The sequence below is a fragment of the Taudactylus pleione genome, unplaced genomic scaffold (genome assembly GCF_031769625.1).
Source record: "Taudactylus pleione unplaced genomic scaffold, aTauple2 ptg000212l, whole genome shotgun sequence".
Lineage (NCBI taxonomy): Eukaryota > Metazoa > Chordata > Amphibia > Anura > Myobatrachidae > Taudactylus > Taudactylus pleione.
Window position 1 is genome coordinate 2,534,565 of NW_028284614.1, and position 24,365 is coordinate 2,558,929.

The following is a 24,365-nucleotide window of genomic DNA, read 5'->3' on the forward strand; positions in this document are numbered from 1 at the left end:
TTATTGGTAGGTCCTTGGGCTGTTTACACATCAATTTAAGTTGAGTTTGAAAAGCTTTAAAGGGACACTAATAAAATGGTCGTTGACATTGAAGCTTAAACCTGTTTAAGGGATGGTTAGCTTTATTCTGTTTAGGTGTATGCTCTTCAGTTAGCTTGGTGTTATCAGTAGTACTGAGAGTCTGGAGTAAGAGATCAACTGAGAAGGCCTCATCTCTGTAGCATCATTTGTAGGAACCTGTTCAATGTTTAAAACCAAGGAAGGCGCACATTTAATAGTGCCCCTATTATGGTTACATAGGGGTCTATATACTAAGCCTTGGAAAGGGAGAATGCGGACAGAGATAAAGTACCAACCAATCAGCTCCTGACATTTTTTCAAACACAGCCTGTAAAGTGACAGGAGCTGATTGGTTTGTACTTTATCTCCGTCCACTTTCTGTCTCCAAGGCTTAGTAAATAGACCCCTGTGAATGTGATTTTAAATCAGCATATGTACGGTATTTTTCACCTTGGAAATCTAGTTATTAGAAGCCTTTTTGCTTTATTAAAGTTATGGAGTCTGAATTTCGGGCACAGTCTGTTTGATTTAGTTACTCTTTTTTAAAAATCTAAGGTTGCAGATTTACTGTATCGAACCCCTTTATGTCCATTCTTATCAGACTTCCTGCCCCCATCAAAACAGGTCTGACCAGAGAAGGAAAGCTACAAATAGCTGATTGCCGGTAACTGCTGATTTCAGTGGTGCAGCATTTACCATTTAATCCATTGGGCTAAATCAGCGTGTGCCAGAGGAAACTTACTGGCCTCCAATAACACTTTAATGTGTTTCATTGGGAATGTATTTCCAGCTATTTTCAAGTGACATTACCGGTTCCTAAGGTATGCAGTCGGGAAGCCAGCGGACCTAATCCTGACAGCCGGCTTCCCGACTGCTTTATCCCGGCGAGGGTTAAATGACAGGCATCTAAATCTAGACGCCTGTCACTTTACCGACGCCGGGAGACCGGCGCCCGGCATCCTGATCGAAGGGATGCTGGGCGTGGACAGCCGCGGGGGGGGGGGGGGGTTAGGTTTAGGGCTCCCGGAGGGGACTTAGCGTTAGGCACCCCCCTGGGAGGTTAGGTTTAGGCTAAGGGGAGGGAGGATTAGGGTTAGGCCCCCCCGGGGGGACTTAGGGTTAGGCACCCCCCCCCCCCCTTAGGTTTAGGCAGCGGGGAAGGGGGGATTAGTGTTAGGCACTGGGGGGAAGGTTAGGGTTAGGCAACTCTAAGGGTTAGGGGAGGGAATTGGGTTAGTCTATACTTACCTTAGGGATGATCAGGGTTTTCACCCATGTCGGGCATCAGCTGTCGGGATTCTAATCGCCGGACTTGCGTCCGGCGGTAAATCATACAGCTTCCGTTCCTAATGATTTGATAAAGCTACATTGCCTTGTATGGTTGGTCTTATAAAATGTCTGACACCATTTTATGTGTACACAACAGATGTTCCTTTTATAAAACCTCTGTGACTTGTCCGAATTTTTTGTAAATTGCAGTGTACAGTCTATTTAGACATTGTCGAATAAAGATACCTTTTGCCTGAGAGAGGTTCTTATAGGTTGGGTGACTAATATGCTAATAAGGCTGACTAGTATGCTAATGAGAGTGACCAATATGCTATTTTTGAGAGCTGCTACACTCTGCTTTATCTCTACAACTTACACTCGTGAGCTGTCATGGGGCTGGGTGGCAGGAGTGTTAGAGAACACTGACCTTGGCATACTAAACACACTTTCTGTCCCTTTCCTGGGTAAATGGGCAAAGGGAATTTTTATTTTTTTAAATTCTCCCCTCTGTATCAGGCATTATATAGCGTATTTATTAGCAAGAGGATCTTTTTAAGAAGTGTTATATTAGTCTGTAATGGTTTATTACTTTTAAAATGAATGCGATTTCCTGGTTGCGATTTAGGAGCATGGTATACCTACAGATATGGGGTACGCTGTGGCCCCTCATCACTCTGGTGTTTATCCCATCCATGTGCAACTCTATGAAGCGTGGAAGCAAATTTGGGGGATAAAGATTACAAGCACTGAGGAGTACCCCCACCTGAAACCTGCACGCTTCCGACGAGGATTCATCCACAGTGGAATAATGGTAAATTCTAAACTAACTTAATTTGCCTGAATGCTTCCGAAAAATTAACTTTAAGGGGCAGATTGTATTACCGTCGAGGTTTCCGTCATTACCTTGTGCGCTATTATTAATGTGGGTTATCCGGACAGTATAACTTTGCTTGTTTTTGGTGATATAGAAGTGCGAGCAGAAAAGGAGCACACAATGCTCAAAAGTCAATTTTATGAGTTACGTTGGGAAATGTGGCCGGGAAACTCCACTTGCTGGTCTCTTTGTCACTCATATAAACAGCCCTAACCGTGTGTGAAATGGTACAACCCTGTGACGCGTTTCGTCAAACTTTTCACAGGCGCGTTTCGCCAAATTAGACCCTATAATGTACTGTATGTATCAACTCACTGTCCACTCAGTCCAGGCGATTGACTGCTCAGAATGTAGGGGATTATTTAGGGGTAACTTGTTTTTGTAGCTCGGCTCTGACAACCAAAGCTTTATATTCAGTCCTATCATATAATTGATGATAGCACAAAGTACATACCGTTTGCACCATATGAACTGTAACAGACCATTGGGCCTGCAGGAGAAAGGCGGCAACAGCACCAAAATTGCTGCTGAAACAATTAAATATAATAAGCGGAGACATCTTGTTGAACGTTTTATCCGCACGGCTTTCGGCTATAAACGTCTAAACGTTACATTTGAGCTGATGTTGAAATTATACCCCCTTTTGGTAGCATTCCTGTAAAAATTGCATATTTTCAATAGTAACCTGAACCTTCCAGACAACTTAACCCGACGAGTCGCTGATGTGTTGACGAGCGGCCAATGGAAAATATTGGTTCTTCGTCTTTTGCTAAACTGCTTTCGTCTTCACAGGTCCTTCCTCGGCAGACCTGCGGCCTCTTCACACACACCATATTCTATAACGAGTATCCCGGGGGGCCTGTGGAGCTGGACAAGATTATTAATGGCGGGGAGCTGTTCCTCACAGTACTGCTAAACCCTGTGAGTTATATAAGAAAGGAGGGTGTCTGTGTGGGCGTGGGATCCTGCCGCCAGCTGCGCTGTATATTTTTAGTGTGCGTTTTATAACCCCTTGTGACATCATTTGTACTGTTCATCCTTGTCCCCGTACAGTTATTTGTGTTCAGAATGTGATCAAATGCTTCAGCCTGACACCCCCCTCCCCCTTTACTGAGCCTTCTGCTAAACCTTCAGATATAAAGGGGAATAAATGAGGCTGCTTAGTCTCTGGTGTGGATCTCGGGTGGTTTTATTGAGATTGTTCCAGTCAATCACATCGATAAACTGCCAGGTTGATGTATACTGTATAAGAAAAGCTATGTAATGCTCTATCAATATTTAATGAGGCAGTAATTGTTTCCGAGGGCTTTCTTCGTAGGATAAATGTACTGCAGCACGCCGATGGCTTGTGCTGCTGGAAAATGCTCTGCGCTAATTCCGTTGGATAACGAAGGCCCGCTTTTTGATTTCCTGGAAGTTGTTTGATCAGTCATCAGGGACAAAGGCTCCAGGAATGATCCTGCTGGCTTTGTGCCGACCTTGAGAAAGCAACGGTGTCGTGTGTTTTTCCGGTCTTAGGACTTTTTAGGGGCAATTATATGGTCTCCATACTACTGTGAGCTGGGAGAGAAGCCACCCACTGGGTGCATAAGACATTTCCCCCCCTTCCCGGGAAATATCTGAGACCTTTTGTTTTGCCGATAAGTGACCATTTATAAGGATAATTTCCATGAGCTGTATCTCTACTTGTAAAATATTATTACGCTTCTGGCGGGTGATTGAAAAACAGAGAAATGTCCATTATTATCAATGGGATTGTTTGATAGTTCTGCAAAGTTACGGCAGTGTCCTATCTGAGTCACATAGTAGTAGGAAATTAAAACAATATCCCTGTCGCTTCCATTAAGCCTAATATCAGCAGCGTTTTATGAATGGTTCTGGCATTTTTTTTTTGCCTTGACTAATTTTTTTTTTGTAACATTTTTTTTTTATTTAAGTGCTCAGTACTTTTCTTGGCATATTTTTATAATTCTGCCTTATTTATTATTTGTGTATTTTCAGATCAGCATTTTCATGACCCACTTGTCTAACTACGGCAACGATCGGCTGGGACTGTACACTTTCAAGCACTTAGTGCAGTTTCTCAACACCTGGACGAACCTGAAACTGCAGACTCTGCCCCCGGTGCAGCTGGCTCACAAATATTTCCAGATCTTCCCAGAGGAGAAGGACCCCTTGTGGCAGGTAAGGAGAAGCCATGAATCCTGGGATAGAATTATTTAATAGCCCCTGTCCCACAGTATGCAAATAAAAAAAAAAAACAACAACTTTGAAGTGCGCTTTGGTGGCAATTTTTGTTTGCTTCAGCGTTAACGGAGATTGGTATTATTGCTGTGCTGTTTAGGGCCCTACTACTTCCACTATCTAACTCTGTGTGATTTCTTGCTTACCTACATTCCCTCCTCACATTATTACACATTACGCTGCCACACAGGCGGACATCAAGAAGGTAGGTTACTGCCTCCCATACGCTCCGCACACTCCTCTCCTAAAATACTTTGTGCTGCTGGGGTCTGGGAGTAAGCCACCGGAAAGATTACAACCATATCCACGGTATCCGGTGAGAATCTGCTAGCACCGGGCATCTTTTTTGGGTCTTTTTTTTCCCCGAAAGTTTGTCTAAGTCATGATGTAACTAAGACAGAGAAGCAGCCTGTGCTGAATAATTTGCTATGTGACACGTGTATATCTGTGTGTGACTGAGCCTCTGAGTCTGTATAGGAGACTACTGAGTAATTTGCTATGTGACACGTGTATATCTGTGTGTGACTGAGCCTCTGAGTCTGTATAGGAGACTACTGAGTAATTTGCTATGTGACACGTGTATATCTGTGTGTGACTGAGCCTCTGAGTCTGTATAGGAGACTGTACTGCGTAATTTGCTATGTGACACGTGTATATCTGTGTGTGACTGAGCCTCTGAGTCTGTATAGGAGACTACTGAGTAATTTGCTATGTGACACGTGTATATCTGTGTGTGACTGAGCCTCTGAGTCTGTATAGGAGACTACTGAGTAATTTGCTATGTGACACGTGTATATCTGTGTGTGACTGAGCCTCTGAGTCTGTATAGGAGACTGTACTGAGTAATTTGCTATGTGACTCGTGTATATCTGTGTGTGACTGAGCCTCTGAGTCTGTATAGGAGACTACTGAGTAATTTGCTATGTGACACGTGTATATCTGTGTGTGACTGAGCCTCTGAGTCTGTATAGGAGACTGTACTGAGTAATTTGCTATGTGACACGTGTATATCTGTGTGTGACTGAGCCTCTGAGTCTGTATAGGAAGTGCTAGAATGTAGCGGTCGCAGCTTATTCATTCCAAATCCGTTGTGATTGATATACAGACTCGGGTGCGCACAGATATACAAGTGTTACATATGACATTAATCAGCACAGTCTGCTGGTGCTTCTTAGTCGTATCACATTGTGACTTAGACGCATTTTCGGGAGAAAAAAAAGACGCACGATAGTAGCAGAGAAGAACGGGACGTGGCAGCTCACGCCAGGCAAGTCGCACTGCGTAGCATATTGAGGCTAGATGTATGAGGACATGCCCCAGAGGCGTCCTTGCTACCCTCAGCAGAGGGGTCCTTACTACCCTCAGGCATGCTCCAGAGGCGTCCTTACTACCCTCAGGCATGCTCCAGAGGCGTCCTTACTACCCTCAGGCATGCTCCAGAGGCATCCTTACTACCCTGAGACATGCTCCAGAGGCATCCTTACTACCCTGAGACATGCTCCAGAGGCGTCCTTACTACCCTCAGCAGAGGCGTCCTTACTACCCTCAGGCATGCTCCAGAGGCGTCCTTACTACCCTCAGGCATGCTCCAGAGGCATCCTTACTACCCTGAGACATGCTCCAGAGGCGTCCTTACTACCCTGAGACATGCTCCAGAGGCGTCCTTACTACCCTGAGACATGCTCCAGAGGCGTCCTTACTACCCTGAGACATGCTCCAGAGGCGTCCTTACTACCCTGAGACATGCTCCAGAGGCGTCCTTACTACCTTGAGACATGCTCCAGAGGCGTCCTTACTACCCTCAGACATGCTCCAGAGGCATCCTTACTACCCTCAGACATGCTCCAGAGGCGTCCTTACTACCCTGAGACATGCTCCAGAGGCGTCCTTACTACCTTGAGACATGCTCCAGAGGCGTCCTTACTACCTTGAGACATGCTCCAGAGGCGTCCTTACTACCCTCAGACATGCTCCAGAGGCATCCTTACTACCCTCAGACATGCTCCAGAGGCGTCCTTACTACCCTCAGACATGCTCCAGAGGCATCCTTACTACCCTCAGACATGCTCCAGAGGCATCCTTACTACCCTCAGACATGCTCCAGAGGCGTCCTTACTACCCTCAGACATGCTCCAGAGGCGTCCTTACTACCCTCAGACATGCTCCAGAGGCGTCCATACTACCCTCAGACATGCTCCAGAGGCGTCCTTACTACCCTCAGACATGCTCCAGAGGCGTCCTTACTACCCTCAGACATGCTCCAGAGGCGTCCTTACTACCCTGAGACATGCTCCAGAGGCGTCCTTACTACCCTGAGACATGCTCCAGAGGCGTCCTTACTACCCTGAGACATGCTCCAGAGGCGTCCTTACTACCCTGAGACATGCTCCAGAGGCGTCCTTACTACCCTGAGACATGCTCCAGAGGCGTCCTTACTACCCTGAGACATGCTCCAGAGGCGTCCTTACTACCCTGAGACATGCTCCAGAGGCGTCCTTACTACCCTGAGACATGCTCCAGAGGCGTCCTTACTACCCTGAGACATGCTCCAGAGGCGTCCTTACTACCCTGAGACATGCTCCAGAGGCGTCCTTACTACCTTGAGACATGCTCCAGAGGCGTCCTTACTACCCTCAGACATGCTCCAGAGGCGTCCTTACTACCCTCAGACATGCTCCAGAGGCGTCCTTACTACCCTGAGACATGCTCCAGAGGCGTCCTTATTACCTTGAGACATGCTCCAGAGGCATCCTTACTACCCTCAGACATGCTCCAGAGGCGTCCTTACTACCCTCAGACATGCTCCAGAGGCATCCTTACTACCCTCAGACATGCTCCAGAGGCGTCCATACTACCCTCAGACATGCTCTAGAGGCGTCCTTACTACCCTCAGACATGCTCTAGAGGCGTCCTTACTACTTCAAGCGAACTGGAAATATTTTCTTCCAGTATGGGTTTAATAATCCATTTGGGGGTTTTGTATTTATTTATCCAACTGGCTGCTAGAAATGAGTGGAAATAGAATAATGTCTAAGGCTGGAGTAATGGCTAAGGCCGCTGCAAGCCACAGCTCCTAGGGGAAGGCGCAGGGTCACGTACCAGGTATTTCATTCATCTGCTCCCCAGGACAGTATATTAGTGAGCGATTCCCTTTAATGTTGCCATCTCTATCCCCTTTCTACTCAAACATTAGAATAAATACATTAATGTGTGTTTTGTTTTACCTCTTTCTTTCTTGCTTTGCAGGATCCATGTGAGGATAAACGGCACAAAGACATTTGGTCGAAGGAGAAAACCTGTGACAGATTCCCCAAATTACTCATTATCGGACCTCAGAAAACAGGTACCTGCCAGGCCCCTGCAGCCAGTAATGACTTGCACGTGTGTGTGTAAGGCTGACACTGTTATTACGTGTGAGCACGGAACACCTCCCAGCATAGGATGTTATATGTATCTCATGGGAGATGGGATTATTAGCCAGTGCTGTGCAGCGAAGGGGCAGGAAGGATTACTATTTGCTACAGAGTATGAAAAGAGGGGAAATTGAGATGAATGCAGGATGTGGTGTGTGCTCAGCGGGAGCCGGGATTAGTGCAGGATGTCAGCAGGTGGGTGGAGTGAGTGTGGGAAAGAGAATAAGTTGTCCGAGCCGGCCTGGCCTCAGTATAGCGTGGTGAATGTGAAGCTGGTACCCGCGCAATCACTTGGCACAGCTGCCGGGTAGCAGGGACAGAGCGGCAGCTGCAACAAACAAGACGTGAAGGTTTCATAGGGGCGGATACTGTGTGATTGCAGGGAATGTAATGGCCATCAGAATATCAATGTACTTATGACGACGCTGAATATATTCTCTGAACCTGGGTTGATATTGGTGCTTTCCTCTCCTTCCTCATGAAAGCACATCTAGATGTATCCGGCTTGTATATACAGGTACTCACAGGGGGGACCAGTCCTTGGATCTCTCCATCTCATGACATCAGTAGATAGATGGTACGTGCTGCCCACCCAATAGGACGTTACTGGTGTAGCACCCTTTCTTTGTGCATCAGGCCAGTACAGTGGTTGGCATTGCTTACTGGCACTGGGGTCATGGGTTTGACTCCACACATGGCCATATCTGTATGGAGTTTGTATGTTTACCCTGTGTTTTCGTGGGTTCCCTTTCATAATCCAAAACTTACTGGTAGGGTAACTGGCATCTGATAGAAAATAACCCTTGTGCATATTTGTGCCCATGTGGTAGGGAATATACAGATGTGTCCTCATATACAGCTATCCTCTCTGCATCATGTGGCCGCGAGAAGCCTGGCATGACCTACAGGTAGCGATTCCCGCGCTGCATCCTTTCCTCATATTTGCATCTCCGTTGGCATATAGGACCTAATTCAGAGATGTACGCTATGCGCAGAGCAGCGGCGTCATTGGCCGCAGGCATCTGAAGGAGAGACTTCCTGCCCTTAGGGCACCGTAGTCCGTCTCTGGGGCGGCTTCTGGTGGAAGAGGCTGACCACGGAATATTCACTTCTTCTGTTTAACGGCACAGCCAATGGAAAGACAGTACGCAGCATTTCCATGTCCTATCAACATGTGGGAACCTTTACATATGTTTCAATACTATAAGTAGCTCCTTTTATGTACTGTATCTGGCAATTTAGGTTTGCTGGACCTTTGATGCACTTTTCACAGCGTAATGTCATACTATTGTCCTTGTCTCCCCAGGAACCACTGCCCTGTATCTCTTCCTAGGGATGCACCCAGACTTGAGCAGTAATTTCCCGAGCTCGGAGACCTTTGAGGAGATCCAGTTCTTTAACGGCCAGAACTACCACAAAGGGATTGACTGGTATGTTGCCTTGCAGTGTCGTGCAGATATACTGTACATACATTGCGTGTTTTATAGGGGAACTACCAGTGCCATGGTCTCCACAGATGCGAATAATTGCATGTTGCCAACAGGTGGTGCTATAGTCCCTTAATGGACACCCTGTGTCAGGGGTATTTACCATGCAGCCCTCGAGCTGCTGTAGAACTACACATTCCAGCGTGAGCTGTCAGAGTTTTGCTATTAGGGCAGGCTGAAACTGTGGCAGGGTATGCTGGGATGTGTAGTTCCACCAGGGACATGCAGTCTGGGTAGCCAGATCCTCTCCGTCATACTCCTGAGATTTGATATAAATATCTTCTTTGGATTATTCTAATAATTTTTATAACTTCTAAACATCTTTGTTTTATTGTAATAATTTTTATAGTTAACACTCACCAGCTTTGTGATGCTCCCTGGGACTTCAGGGAGACGAGAGATGAGGCAGCAACAGCTCAGCCTCGCTTCTGTATAGTCAGACACTGCTTGTAAAGCTGGGTGTGGGCCACACCTCGAGTAGTAAGATGCACATATAAAGAGCTAATAGAGGCATGCCTCAGAGTATGGGGGGCATGCCTTAAGCACTCGTAGAGGCCTTGGAATTGTCATGTGACCAGAAAGTGCACTGCATTGTTTAGAGATCGGACCTCAGTCAGCAGCAGCAAGAGAAGACACACTGGGGGCAATTCAAATGTTTTTTTGGGCGTGATAATTAATGAGTGCCCAGTTTGATATTCAATTGTTCTGGGCGCTCATTAATTATCACCCTCTTCGCCGCCTAAAAGACGAGGTTTTGCCGTCTAAAACGGCTAAACCTGTCTTATTTTCTGGTTAGGGCGCACTATCTGCAGTTAGCGCGCCCTAACCAGGGTGTTTCAGACACATTTCTGCTCGCACCCTCCTGAGTGCGTGCAGAAATGCCGGAGGCAGCGGCTATTGCAGCCTGACAGAGCAACAATGGAATTGCTCTGTCTGGCGTCGTTAAAAAAAAAAAAAGCCGCCGGCAGAACAATTGAATTCTCCCCAGTGATGCAGGTAAGAGAATCAATGAACACTGAAGCTTAGTATAGTGAGGGGAGAATTACAGTGAGTAAAGGGTGAGACAGGCTTCTAGCACTCAGACCCATCTCCATGTGTGCCTCCCCTGCCATTCACCTCCCTGCACGTCACTGACAGGAACATATCGCTTGTGCCTTGTTACCGGAGACTTCTCTACTTCACAGCAGCTGTAATATCATTGTGTGTATTATGTGCATGGTCATTTTATTAACTATTGGATTTAGCATTGGGTAAAGCAGTGTTTTCCAACTCCAGCCCTCATGAACACTTAACAGGGCATGTTTTCAAGATCTCCTCACTATCACAAGTAAGATAATTAGCCCCCACCTGCGGATCTTTTCAAATGTATCAGCCGTTAATTAATACATCTGGGCACCAACTTGGAGATCTGGAAACCGTGTAATGCCCATAACAAACATGCATTTGTCCCAAAGAGAGTCCTTCTATATAGCTTTACATTTTGGACTCCCCACCTTCATATCCTTTGCCAGCCTCAGTATACAGCAGAGTGCTGTTGTACAAAGACGGTAGGGAATTTAATTTTAAGCTGGAACCTGTCATGTTTGTGCCGGTCAGCTCGTCAGTAGGAAGGAATTGTGCGGGTTTGGAGCTTATTGCTGCACACGGTTTAAGCACTTGGCTGGTATTTGAATATGGTCTTTTCTTCCACGGTTTACAGGTACATGGAGTATTTCCCTATTCCCTCCAACACCACTTCAGACTTTTACTTTGAGAAGAGCGCCAATTACTTCGACTCAGAAGTAGTTCCCCAGCGAGTGGCTGCGCTTCTGCCCAAAGCCAAACTCATTAACATTCTCATTAATCCCGCAGACCGCGCTTACTCCTGGTACCAGGTAATTGACTCATTTATTTGGAAGTGTTCTGTTTGGGTAAGTGTCCGTACCATCGTGTAAAACATGCAGATGTCCCCTTTCCACTGATGTGATTTATTGTCACATCTATTATAAGCTTTTTTGGAATCTGATGGGCTCTTTAAATTGGATTAAAGGGACTCTAATTGTCTTTATCTAATCCAGAGGTTCTCAAACTCGGTCCTCAGGACCCCACACAGTTCAAGTTTTGCAGGTCACCCAGCTGGTGCACAGGTCACTGACACATTTTAAAAGATCCACGGGTGGAGCTAATATCTCACTTGTGATTCTGTGAGGAGACCTGGAAAACATGCACTGTTTGGGGTCCTGAGGACCGAGTTTGAGAACCTGTGGTCTAATGTAAACTCCCGGCTGTGAATGAGCAAAGTATCTTTGATCTGGGACTCTATCGAGGAATCTTCAGGTCTGTTCGGCACCTAAAGGTGATAAATGGAGATTCCTATTAATCTATTCATGATCCCATTCATCCTCTGATTACTTTATAGATATAATTAAATAAGCACTGATCTTTTTATACAGTCTTCTGCAATATATAGTTACATTTAAAAAGCTGTCAGACAGGATTTTTTCTGTGCCCAGCGTATACCTGCTCCAAAAAACTTGGCATTTACCCTTTACTACTGGCTGAGCTTTGCAGGGAATATAAACACTTTGCGGATATAGCCTAGGAAGACTTTCTGCAGCCTGTGGTAGTGTGATAGGAACTTGATGATGGCTCCTAACTGCACTGGTTTGGTATAAGTAGAGTTTGATTCCTGGAGCAGTTACACACCAGGCGAGGAAAGCGCCCGTCTGATCCCACCGCGGTCTCCCGTCTGGCTCAGTTTGTGTATAAATTAGCACGCAATTTGTCAGCCTATATTAGTAGGTCCTTGGACTGGTTGCACATCAATTTAAGTTGAGTTTGAAAGCTTTAAAGGGACACTAATAAAATGAGTGTATAGTTGACATTGAATCTTAAACCTATTTAATTGATGGTTAGCTTTATTCTATTTAGGTGTATGCTCTTCAGTTAGCTTGGTGTTACCAATAGTACTGAGAGTCTGGAGTAAGAGATCAACTGAGAAGGCCTCATCTCTGTAGCATCATTTGTAGGAACCTACCAGTCAATGTTAAAGACCAAGGAACGCGCACATTTAATAGTGGCCCTATTATGGTTACCTAGGGGTTTATGTACTAAGCCTTGGAGAGAAAGTACTAACCAATCAGCTCCTAACTGTCCTTTTTCAAACACTGTAAAGCAGGGACTGGGAACCACCGACCCGCTGGCCGTACACGACCATTTTATCAGGCCCGGCCATCTGCGGCTCTCATGCCTCTTTGTTTTCTGCCGGGCAGCGCTGAGCACTCAGCTCAGACACTGCCCGCCTGTGTGCGGCGCCGCGGTGTGACATCAGAAGTCACGCGGCCCCACGCCGCCCGTCCTCCTTCAGCCCGCCCGCAGAGATCTTACGAGGAGGAGGACGGAGAGGTGCAGCGCAGCGGTGTGGCTTTGGGGCACTGAGTCAGGCAGGCCTCAGGCTGTCTTGAATTAATAAAAATACAGTGCTGCACCCCCACACCCAGTGACTGACTGACTGACTGAGACATTGGGTGTCTGTGTCTGCTGCTGCACCCCTTGCTGCCTGGCTACTGTGCTGTAGCTATATTGGAGGAGAGGAGACTGGACTGGAGTCATACAATACTGGCCTGGGTGAGTCCTTTAATTTTCCTGTGGGGCTGGACTGAACCATGGACAAGGTCCGAAGATGATGATGTATATTTTATTTCATAATTCATATTTAGTCTGCTTTAGTAATGCTATTACAATACAGTGTGTGTGTGTATGTACATTGCACATGCTGTGGGGATGTTTTTCAGCGGCAGGAACTGGGAGACTAGTCAGGATAGAGGGAAAGATGAATGCAGCAATGTACAGAGACATCCTGGATGAAAACCTGCTCCAGAGCACTCTTGACCTCAGACTGGGGCAACGGTTCATCTTTCAGCAGGACAACGACCCTCAGCACACAGCCTAGATATGAAAGGAGAGGCTTCAGGACAACTCTGTGAATGTCCTTGAGTGGCCCAGCCAGAGCCCAGACTTGAATCCGATTGAACATCTCTGGAGAGTTCTGAAAATGGCTGTGCACCGACACTTCCCATCCAACCTGAGGAGCTTGAGGGGTGCTGCAAAGAGGAATGGGCGAAACTGCCCAAAGATAGGTGTGCCAAGCTTGTGGCATCATACTCAAAAAGACTTGAGGCTGTAATTGCTGCCAAAGGCCGTGAATTACTTATGTACATTTAATTTCTTAGGTTTTTTTTTTTTTTTTTAATAAATATGTAGAAATCTCCAAAAAAACTTTTTACACGTTGTCATTATGGGGTGTTGTGGAATTTTGAGGGCAAAAATTAATTTATTCCATTTTGGAATAAGGCTGTAACATAACAATATGTGGAAAAGTGAGCGTTGTGAATACTCCGGATGCACTGTATATGTGTGAGTGCGTGTGTGTATATCTCCACATAGCAGGCAAATTTTTAAGTTGAAAATTTTGTATGGACCGCAAATGATTTTATAAATATCCAAATGACCCTTGCCAGGGGAAAAGTTCCCAACCCCTGCTGTAAAGTGACAGGAGCTGATTAGTTAGTACTTTATCTCCACCCACTTTATCTCTCTCCAAGGCTTAGTACATAGACCCCATAGTGAGATACATTTATATAGGCTATACGTGATCATGATCTTTATTCATTTCCTTCTGGTCTTCCTGCACAGCCAAAAATGTGATTAACTCTTGACAGTAAAGTGGCCCAGTCACCTGCACCCGGGTGGACATGACTATTTTATAGGTCAAACCAGCATTATTTAATAATGCTTTGGAGGTAAAAGGGCCTTTGAGCCCTCCTCAAAACGTAGGACCCCAGTATTCCCCAACCCCCTTGCAGCCATAACGTCTCTAGTGATAGTCTTCAGGCCTTCCTTGCCGTTTCTTTTTCCTGACCTACAAAGAGATAGACCCTTAAAAATCTAGGTCCTAGCCTCCACTGTAGTTGTCAAACTCTGTCCTCAAGGCGCCCTCACAGTCCAGATTTTCAGGATATTCATACTTAAGCACATATTTTGATTGAACAATCTGCACTCAACCATGGATATGCTGAAAACCTGGACTGTTAGGGCACTTTGAGGACAGTGTTTGGGACCAATATGGCTTTCAGGCCCTCCTTCACAGCAAGGTCAGGTCACTGGATGAAGAACGCATTAACCATCTGTTGTTTGACCTTTTTGGTTTCCATTTTGTTCCTAGCACCAGAGGGCCCACGATGATCCTGTGGCTCTAAAATACACTTTCCAAGAAGTCATTACAGCCGGGCCCGAAACCTCTTCAAAGTTAAGAGCTCTTCAGAACAGGTGCCTTGTCCCAGGATGGTATTCCACGCACATTGAACGCTGGTTAAACCACTTTCACGCTAACCAGGTGAGTTCCGTACACATGTATAAATCACAGTTGTAGGTTCCAAGCTTAGCGTTTGCACTGGATAACAGAAAGTCTGGCTTCACCCCTGAATGCACAGATCTCTACCTAATTTAGCGGAGAGCTAATTCACTGTAATGGCTGCCATGGATTATTTAGAGGAAGACATGCCAGCGATTAGAATTCACCGTTACATTAGATTGCTAGCTTTCCAATAATGCTTTGATCTGGTGTCCAAGTACAATTGGCAAGCCCCTTGGCCACGACTAAATATTGGACAATGTAATTTTTAGACTAATAAATGAATTTATGAAGTGAAGATAGTTACTCATTGCATATGGTGTCTATGCTTTGTTTTGTATTTGCTTGTTGCATTATACTAAACTCACTTGGTGGTTCTTAATTCTAGATACTGGTTTTAGATGGCAAGTTACTGCGCACTGAGCCCGCCAACGTCATGGAATCCGTGCAGAAGTTCTTAGGCGTTGGGAATGTAATGGACTACCATAAAGCTCTGGCGTGAGTATCCGCATCTATACATGTCCTTTTATATGCCCTGTGTCAGAGGTTCATAAACTCTGTCCTCAAGGCACCCCTACAGTCCAGGTTTTAAGGATATCCATTATTGACCACAGGTGACTTGATTAGTACCTCAGTCAATTTGATTTAACCACCTGTGCTCAACCATGGCTATCTCTAAAACATGAACTGTTGGGGTGCCTTGAGGGCTGCGTTTGGAAACCACTGCCCAACGTTATCACTGCTATTCTGTGTCTGTGGTAAGAAGGGGACAGATTAAGCAGCTAATCTAGCAGTGTTAGGAAAAGGATGACTAACACCAATTTATCATCGAGATCAGGAATAAAAATAAAATTGACAAAAATGTATTTTGTTTTTAATGATCCAAGTTCTTTTTTTATTTTTTTTTATTTAAAAGCACCACAGTTGTATATAGGGATTGTAAATTTACTTTAAATACCTGTATTTGTGAGAAATCCATGTCCAATGATGCTTTATTGCTTATTTTATCCGCTTCTCTCCTTAACTTGTGCCTGTCGCCTACACATAAGTGTTAGGAAGGATTTTGGCCACATAAGTTGCCTAGATGACTGAATCTAAAGCTGCCCACACACATAGCGATATTTTACCCGATTTGGCTGATGTCGACGAATCGTGACGGCAAACCGTGGAAAATATGGGCAAATCGTGAGTGTCCACTCACGATCATGGTGCCAATGCGCGTCCCCGCTGGTCGCACATCGCATCTTCAGATCGCTGTGCCGTAGGGCAGATTTGCCAATCTGGGACACAATGCACTGGATGCACGATAGATCTTAAGTCAGTTTGGACATTTTTTACTCCAAATTGTGAGTAGGACTGCCGGGGGGCTGCCGGGGGAGAGTTCAGGGGAAATCATACACATCGTGGCATCGTGTGCAGATCGCTATGTGTGTGGGCACTTTAAGGCTCTGCTGGCGTGCTCTAGTGGCATACTATGTTGGCATAAGCCTTTTTCCCTCTTGGTTTACACTGTTGATTGCTCTGTAAAGTAGATTTTAAAAGATTTTTGTCGGCGTCATATATAATTAATGCAATTACCGCAAACACCAGAAAAGGCCAATTCTTGTTCTATATTTTTTTTTTTTTTCTCGTTTGCCAGTTTCGATGCCAAAAAGGGATTTTGGTGCCAACTTCAGGATGGTGGGAAGACTAAATGCCTGGGCAAGAGCAAAGGGAGGAAATACCCGGACATGGATTCGGATGTAAGTTTAAAACACTGTGGTGCATTTTTCTATATACAAACATAACAAATGCACAGTACTGTATATGCAAATTATTAGTAGTTTAAAAGCCCCAGGGGAAGATGTATCACAGCTTCCAAAGAGTGGAGACGTTGCCCATAGCAACCAATTAGCTTCTACCTGTCATTTTATAGAATGTGCTTGATAAATGCTACCTCAAAGCTGACTGGTTGCTATAGGCAACGTCTCCATTGGTCCACTTCTGCACTCTTTAGAGGCTTTAATGTATCTAGCACAACAGTGTCTACAGGCAATTGACAAATGAGAGCTCTCGTCAGTATTGCAGCAGTTTGGTGGGTATTTACTATCTGTTCCAACAATAGAAACCTTATTTCTTAGATAAGTAGGTGACTAAACACTTAAAACTCCCCCTACCCCCCTCTCATTGAGGAGAATGGATTGATTCATGTGCTAAATGAGTACTTTTTCCATTGGTTCGTTTTTATTCATTTAATTTTTTCAATGAAAATCTATAAGTTTAAACACTTTTTTTAATATTTTGCATTGAAAGCTGCTGTGGGAACTGTCGGCAAGGGGAACGGGATTGGTAGCATTATGGATGCATCAATTGAAGTATACGCTTTAGTTTTTTCAAGTATATTATACAGCTCTGTAATATTTTATGCTTTTATCTTACATTGAAGTCCAAGTACATTGTTTAATTTTCTCTTTAATGCGTTCACGACGCCTCAATGTTGACCTATTGTAACCAGTTATGACAGAATTCAAATCGGTGCAGTTTTAGGCTAAATAAGCTTTTGCAGTAAGAAATATAAATATTATACACCACAAATTGCGCAGCGCAAACAGCAACCTAGGAATGTACGCCATACGGCACCACGCTTGTAGCGGAATATCTGAGGTAAGGAAAGGTTGGGTGATTTCCTTGGCGCTCATCCCAAAATATAATACAAATATTTTATATACAGTTAGTGAAACAGCCTAATATATACCATATACCATACCGTAGGGAAACCTTTTAAAATATTTTTCCTTATTGTATATATTAAGACAAGCACCACGGGAGTCGCCCAACTTTTCTTTACTTTGAATCATGCACAGGTGAGTTCATATATTTTGCTGGGTCGGTAATTATCCCGCCTGTTTCCACAGACAGAAATCCTGAAAACATGACCGGTTGTGAAAACTTGAGGGTTGAGGTTAAGAACCACTGGTTTAAATAAACTGTCACTTTTAAGTATTTCTTGCATTGCGTCTTCATTGTCCAGCTTTTGGACACCTGCCCCTCTCATTCCTAAATTCTTGTAACACTTCTGTGCCAACCATCTGGAAAACAAAAGTGTCTATACGATGAGTGCACCGAAGCCAAACGCCTTCAAATGCGGCGTTGGACAACCTGATAAACTCCTGGGGCCGCTCAACCTTCAAAACATCCGCGCATAGGAAGTAAAATGAGACCCCTTTCAGACTGGCAACCCCGACCCGGCAATAATGCCGGGTCGATGACGTCACCGCCATCGCTGATCTCATTTCCAAGTGCTGGCTCTCCCTATGCAGTTAACAGGTCCCAGGTTACCCGTTCACACCACACCATGAGCCGGATTGAACTCGTGTTCAACCCTGCTCGTTACCCGAGTTGAAATGCCGGGTCGCTCGACCTGGTATACTTCAACTGGGCCCATTCACGCTGCGCAGTAACCCGGGTTGCTGCGCGTTCATGTGCAATATCCCGGGTTACTTGATGGCAGTGGGAAAGCCCCTCATGCACACATCTGACATGCAGGAACAGCCGTATAACATAATAAAACACTTTTTTGATTTCTTTTTATAATTATTTTAATTCATCGGGAGTTAGGAATGTTGTATAGATGCTAATAAGGAAGCTGAATATTCTGGACTGAGCCCAAGATATATTATATTATATTGTATAAATAATTGCATAGGGCCAGTTTCTACGGTTCCTAGGGTGGCTCTTTATAATAAATAAAATTGTTTCAGATACTAAATAACTCCTGGGATTTTTCTCTTTTTATCTTTGCAGTCCCGATCTTTCTTGGCAGACTATTATAGGGACCATAACATCGAGCTCTCCAAACTGCTGTACAAGATGGGCCAAACACTGCCCACCTGGCTCAGAGAGGAGCTGCAGAATACCAGGTAGCTGTTGGCCACTGCTTTTGGGAAGAGGACAAGGTCTTAAGAGGTTTCCAGTTTTGGCCAAGTAGAGATGGCATCGAGGAGCTACGGCCTACCCACTTGGCAAGTGACGTTCGGTCACTTTGATGGAAAGACTCCCCATGAGATAGACATGTAAAGGCCCCCTTACTCCTGAAGGCATCACACAATCGTTTATGCGCATCCAGAATGGCCTGTTTTAGAGGCCTGGTTTACTTTGTGTAGGATCCGCTGCAGGATCGTGCGCGTTTGTCTGACTTTTGTACTTGGACTAAACCACTTATAAAGTATTACGAAATAAGCTCCAATGATTCGGAATGAAATGGGCAACGTGAATTTTGGAGAGGTGTGAAAAAAAAAAAAAGGTCCTCAACGACGAATTCATACAAGTCTGACAATGTGAGCTGGTGTAGGGAACGGAGAAATTGCCCTGCCCTGCAATGGATGGAAGTGCCACAAAGCTAAGAAATACCATGTATTTCAAGAATATTTCCTGGTCTTCCCGAGAAAAAACTGCAGCCGTTTCCAAGATGTTTCTTGGAGTCCTGAGGTCAAATACTAAACAACGCGTTTCACTGGTTAACTGAAAGCCTCAGAACCTTTGTATTTAGTGTACAGTTTGGTGCTACCAGTGTATTGAGTTATTTACTGATTAACATGCCTTCTACGGAACCATTATTAATGCGGGCACAGGAGCTTTTTAAAAAAGCTTTCAGGGCCTGTCCAAGGTTGAAGGAGATTACAAAGAACCATTTGCCCTTTTAGCATTGCTATTGGGAAATAGAAGTACTGAAGAACCAGGATATCCGTTTCTGACTACCCTTATGGAAATCTGAATAGAGTACACTGTAGCAATAAATATCAGGGATTCTGTGACGAAAGTCACTTTTACATTAAAGTTTGCGAGCCTTTAAGGCCAGAATGATGGTTGACCGTAGATGGTTAGAATTCCTGCATTCTCTGCTGTTCTAGCTGGAGTCCGGATGTTTGCCTAAATCTGCTCTATACTCCCTGTGAAGCCCGTTATTGTTGCCTGTCCTATCACTAATGCCGGTCCTTTAGCCAGACAAACACTAACGAGATACGAACGATTTTAAAGGTGCAGTTCCATTTTCTGTATGTGCAGAGATTATTTAAATATAGGCTCAGTCACCTACGTTTTTCGGATTTTGTCCTGTAGGTCACTCAATAATGAATGCTACGGAACAGATGCTGCTTTGAAATTTACAGTGTATGTAATCTTTTTTTTTTTTAACTTAAATTTGACAACTTTTTAAACCCTCCTTTTTTTTTTTTTGTACTCGTAGGTGTTATAATGAGTTCTAATAAGATATAAGTAAAATAAATGTGTTTTATCATTTAGGGCAGTGCGTTGGCACAGTGGTTAGCAAGGCTACCTCCTCAGCTCTGGAGTAAGAGTTTGATTCCAGGGCTCTATCTGTGTGAAGTTTGTATGTTCTTGCCATATTTATGTGGGTGTAATTCTGGTGCTCCTGCGGCCACCCATCATGTCCAAAAACATTCGGTCGGGTTTATTGTCTAATGACAAAAATTGGCCTTGGGCACCGCGACGGCTGTGCAGCCCCGCGATGCCCAATATATCTGCAGATATATTGGTGCATCGTGCTGTGTGTACGGGCAGTTAGCTGACCACCCGCCCACTTGCTGCAGGCACCGCTGGTGACTTAACAGCTCAACTGGGCGGGCACATGTAAATGCCCGCCTAGTTGTGACATCAGTCACGACACATCGGCCAGACAATTGGTTAATGTGTGTATGCACTTACTAATCGTCAGATAGGACGGCAAAACTTCCTGGTGTGTACACAGCTTAAGCTCCACTGGAGTAGGGACTGATGCGAATGACCCAGAATTACAACTGAGCACTCCCAATGTGGCTGCCTTACCCTCTGCAAAACATGTAAAGTGCTTTGAGTCCTACTGGGTGGAAAGGCGCTATTTCATTCCTTTATAATGAAGTGGAACTGCACCTTTTAAGAATAATTAAAACTGTAAACTAATACTCAACATTTTTGCATTTTATGGATGTACAACATTTGTTTTCAGTTAGTTTTTTATTTTTCAATGGGCAGCTTCAACAATCTGTTGGTCTTTGTTCTAGGTAAAAGGGGGTGGGGGAGCTTTGTAATAAGACTAATGGGGCCCATCTATCAGCAATCTAAAAAAAAAAAAAACAATTCCCAGATCCTGTGTTTTTTGTTTGTTTTTTTCCCCCCTAATTTAAAGATTCCCCAATCCACCAATCTGTAGATCATTTTCAGGAAAGAGAGATCTGCCAATTTTGAAAGGATCATCGTTTTACTAGTATTGTTCACCAAATTGGCTGATTGCTCCAATACACTAGCATTCTACAGCCATGGCCAAAAGTTTTGAGAATGACACAAGTATTGTTTTTCACAAAGTTTGCTGCTTCACTGTTTTTAAACCTTTTTGTCAGATGTTACTATGGTATACTGAAATTAAATGCTTGTAATGTTACAAGTGTCAAACGCTTTTATTGCCAATTACATTAAGTTTATGCAAAGACTCAATATTTGCAGTGTTGACCCTTCTTTTCCACGACCTCTGCAATTCGCCCTGGCATGCTGTCAATCAACTTCTGGGCCACATACTGACTGATGGCCGCCCAATCTTGCCTAATCAATGCTTGGAGTTTGTCAGAATTTGTTTGTCCACCTGCCTCTTGAGGAATGACCACAAGTTCTCAATGGGATTCAGGTCTGGGGCGTTTCCTGGCCATGGACCCAAAATTTCGATGTTTTGTTCCCCGAGCCACTTAGTTATCACTATTGCCTTATGGCAAGGTGCTCCATCATGATGGAAAAGGCATTGTTCGTCACCAAACTGTTCTTGGATGTTTTGGTACCATTCTTTATTCATGGCTGTGTTCTTAGGCAAAATTGTGAGCTTAAGCCTTGATAAAGCTGACTTAGCGAAACGCGCATTGGCGTCTACCTTGTGCTTGTCCACTAATGTGATAAATGTAGTATATGTATATGTTGTGGTGTAAAGATTGACGAAATGCCATATGCTAGAAATCACTAAAATATTAACAAGATCTGTTGTAATGGCAAACGATACGTGAAGCGTGTGAGTCCACGGGGTTATCGGAGAAACAGTGCAGGCGGCACTTCAGTAATGCCAATCCTGGCATCAGAGGTGCGCGGCACGGAGACTGTATGACACTGATATATTAGATGTGTGTGGCCTTGCTTCAGTGATATAGGTACACTGGTATAACTTATACTCCAGCATATGTTAGTTAAAGTATAATACAAGCGAAGTACTGCTGCATTTTAAAGCAGACAGTACAGAGGGTCTAATTAACGCGGATATACTAATTACTCTTTCCTTCCTGAGAGAGTACAAAACGCTGTGTTAATGGTGAGAAGATTGTAACTGCAAATGGCTTTACACTAATTTATATAATACAGCCATAATATCTAGTACATCATATGAAGATGGAAATTCAGCTAGAATTATCACTTAAGATAATTGATGATACTGTGATAAACCCAGGAAATAAATCTTTAAATATATAGCCGCTTTAACCTGCTGCACAAATAGATTTGGGGGTCTATTTACTAAGCAGTGTTAGGAGACAGAGTGAAAAGTGATAAGGTGCCAGCCAATCAGCTCCCAACTGTCATCTCACAGGCTGTGTTTGAAAAATGACAGTTGGGAGCTGATTGAGGTACCATTACCTGGAATTATTTAGTTTGCATGAACAACACACACAATCTAAAATAATATTATATATCTACAAATAAAGACGGCAGATGACCTTGTTTTTAAGCACTTTATTTTCTTCACAAAATTCTTTGTTTTCTTATCACTTTAAGGGGTCTATTTACTAAGCAGTGTTAGGAGACAGAGTGAAAAGTGATAAGGTGCCAGCCAATCAGCTCCCAACTATAATTTTTCTAAAACAGGCAGTTGGGAGCTGATTGGCTGGTACCTTATAACTTTCTAATCACTTTTCACTCTGTCTCCTAACACTGCTTAGTAAATAGAACCCTATATCTCTGTATTGTTTTTTTATATTTCGCCTTATGAGGGCACATTCGTAATAATGTGCGAATATTGAATATAATTGAGCAATAATTAGCACAGGTATATAACAGCCTGTGAGTTAGTAGCTGATTGGCTGGTACCTTATCACTCTCTCTCCTTACACTGCTTAGTAAATAGACCCCTCGGACACTTATGAAATGCTTGTAATTTTACTTATATATCATAGTAACATCTGACAAAAAGGTCTAAAAACACTGAAGCAGCAATCTGTGTGAAAACCAATACTTGTGTCATTCTCAAAACTTTTGGCCACGGCTGTACATCCCCAATGAGTGTGAAATGTGATTGGTTGGAAATTGCAGATTATTTTTACACAATCATCTGCAAAACACAGAATTGCCCCAATCGATTGCTGATGTACGGAGGCCTTAACTCTAGCATTTGCAGATTTCTCTAGAGGTGGCCATACACGTTGGGGTTTTATATTCTGTTTTTTATTTATTTTTATTCATGCTTGTTTTGGCTTTTTTTTTTTTTTACATTCAAATTAGGCGCATATTGTCGTGTGTGTGTGAGCGGCCCAAAATAGGCTAGAGAATCCCAGCCAACATCCTAATAAGGGCACAATCAGCTGTATGGTCATCTTTCAACCCAACCAACATCTATCATTGTGCCTTGTTTTATTCAGATGATCGGCCCAATCTTTCAGATTTGACAGTATTGACCAGTGTTTCTCAAACTCTTTCCTCAGGGAGCACTAACAGTGCATGGTTTCCATTTTTCATAGTTGGTGCACAGATGTACTCATTTCTGGCTGACACATTATAGTAGATCCACAAGTGGAGCTAATTATTTCACTTGTGATTCTGTGAGGAGACCTGGAAAACATGCACTGCTAGTGCTCCCTGAGGAATTAATTTGGGAAACACTGGTATAGACGTACATCCATACCTTACAGATCTACCTGTTATTGGGCACCTCCGGAGTCCTCTTTCTGAAACAGTTTGGCTTAATCTAGTGACACAAGAGATAAATATCTGAATCTTATCCGGCAGACAATGTTAGGTTGACATTACAATTTGTGCCAGCGGAGTAAGCACTAGCACAATTCAGCAGATAATGTCGTCTTTGGCTTTGGTGTTTTGCAGTTGTGACATTTTGTGACTCTTATGGGGAAGAGGAATAAAGGACCGTTAAGTCTGGTAGATTGTGGCAAAGTCTGGTAAATGTCAACGCAAATCGTAATAATTTCTCCCTTTTACTATTACTTAAGCAATAAAACGCAAGTTAATGAGCAACCAATTTAGAGGAGAGCATCACAGAAGGGGCTGTAGAGAGTGACAGGGGGGCATTAATGTTTGGCAAAACCACCCAACCCACTGCATATACACAATTATCTAATGGTAATGTAAGATGGTGCACTCATGACCTGTTCCACTTTTGTGTCTTCCTGATTTTGTATTGCTATTGATTTGGTATGAGAACATGTGACTATCTTTGGACTTGTTCCAGATCAGACCTTTCTGTGAGCAGTTATGGGGCCCATACATCTAGCCCAGGGGTTCCCAACCACGGTCCTCAATGCACACTAACAGTCCAGGTTTTAAGGATAACCATAGTTGAGCACAGGTGATTTAATTAGTACCTTAGTTATTTTGATTTAACCATCTGTGCT

General features: G+C 44.0%; 1 protein-coding gene across 1 annotated transcript in view; it reads left to right on the forward strand.

Moving 5' to 3' along the window:
- NDST1 (N-deacetylase and N-sulfotransferase 1) overlaps nucleotides 1-22,481 on the forward strand; it is a 67,648-nt gene extending 45,167 nt beyond the window's left edge. The window contains exons 6-15 of the mRNA XM_088478254.1: nucleotides 1,955-2,140; nucleotides 2,996-3,124; nucleotides 4,205-4,387; nucleotides 7,694-7,790; nucleotides 9,167-9,290; nucleotides 11,047-11,221; nucleotides 14,551-14,721; nucleotides 15,128-15,237; nucleotides 16,379-16,481; nucleotides 18,523-22,481. Coding sequence (XP_088334380.1) covers nucleotides 1,955-2,140; nucleotides 2,996-3,124; nucleotides 4,205-4,387; nucleotides 7,694-7,790; nucleotides 9,167-9,290; nucleotides 11,047-11,221; nucleotides 14,551-14,721; nucleotides 15,128-15,237; nucleotides 16,379-16,481; nucleotides 18,523-18,642 — 1,398 coding nt within the window. The 3' untranslated portion in view covers nucleotides 18,643-22,481. The remainder of the gene's footprint in view (nucleotides 1-1,954; nucleotides 2,141-2,995; nucleotides 3,125-4,204; nucleotides 4,388-7,693; nucleotides 7,791-9,166; nucleotides 9,291-11,046; nucleotides 11,222-14,550; nucleotides 14,722-15,127; nucleotides 15,238-16,378; nucleotides 16,482-18,522) is intronic.
- The last annotated feature ends 1,884 nt before the right edge of the window (nucleotides 22,482-24,365 follow it).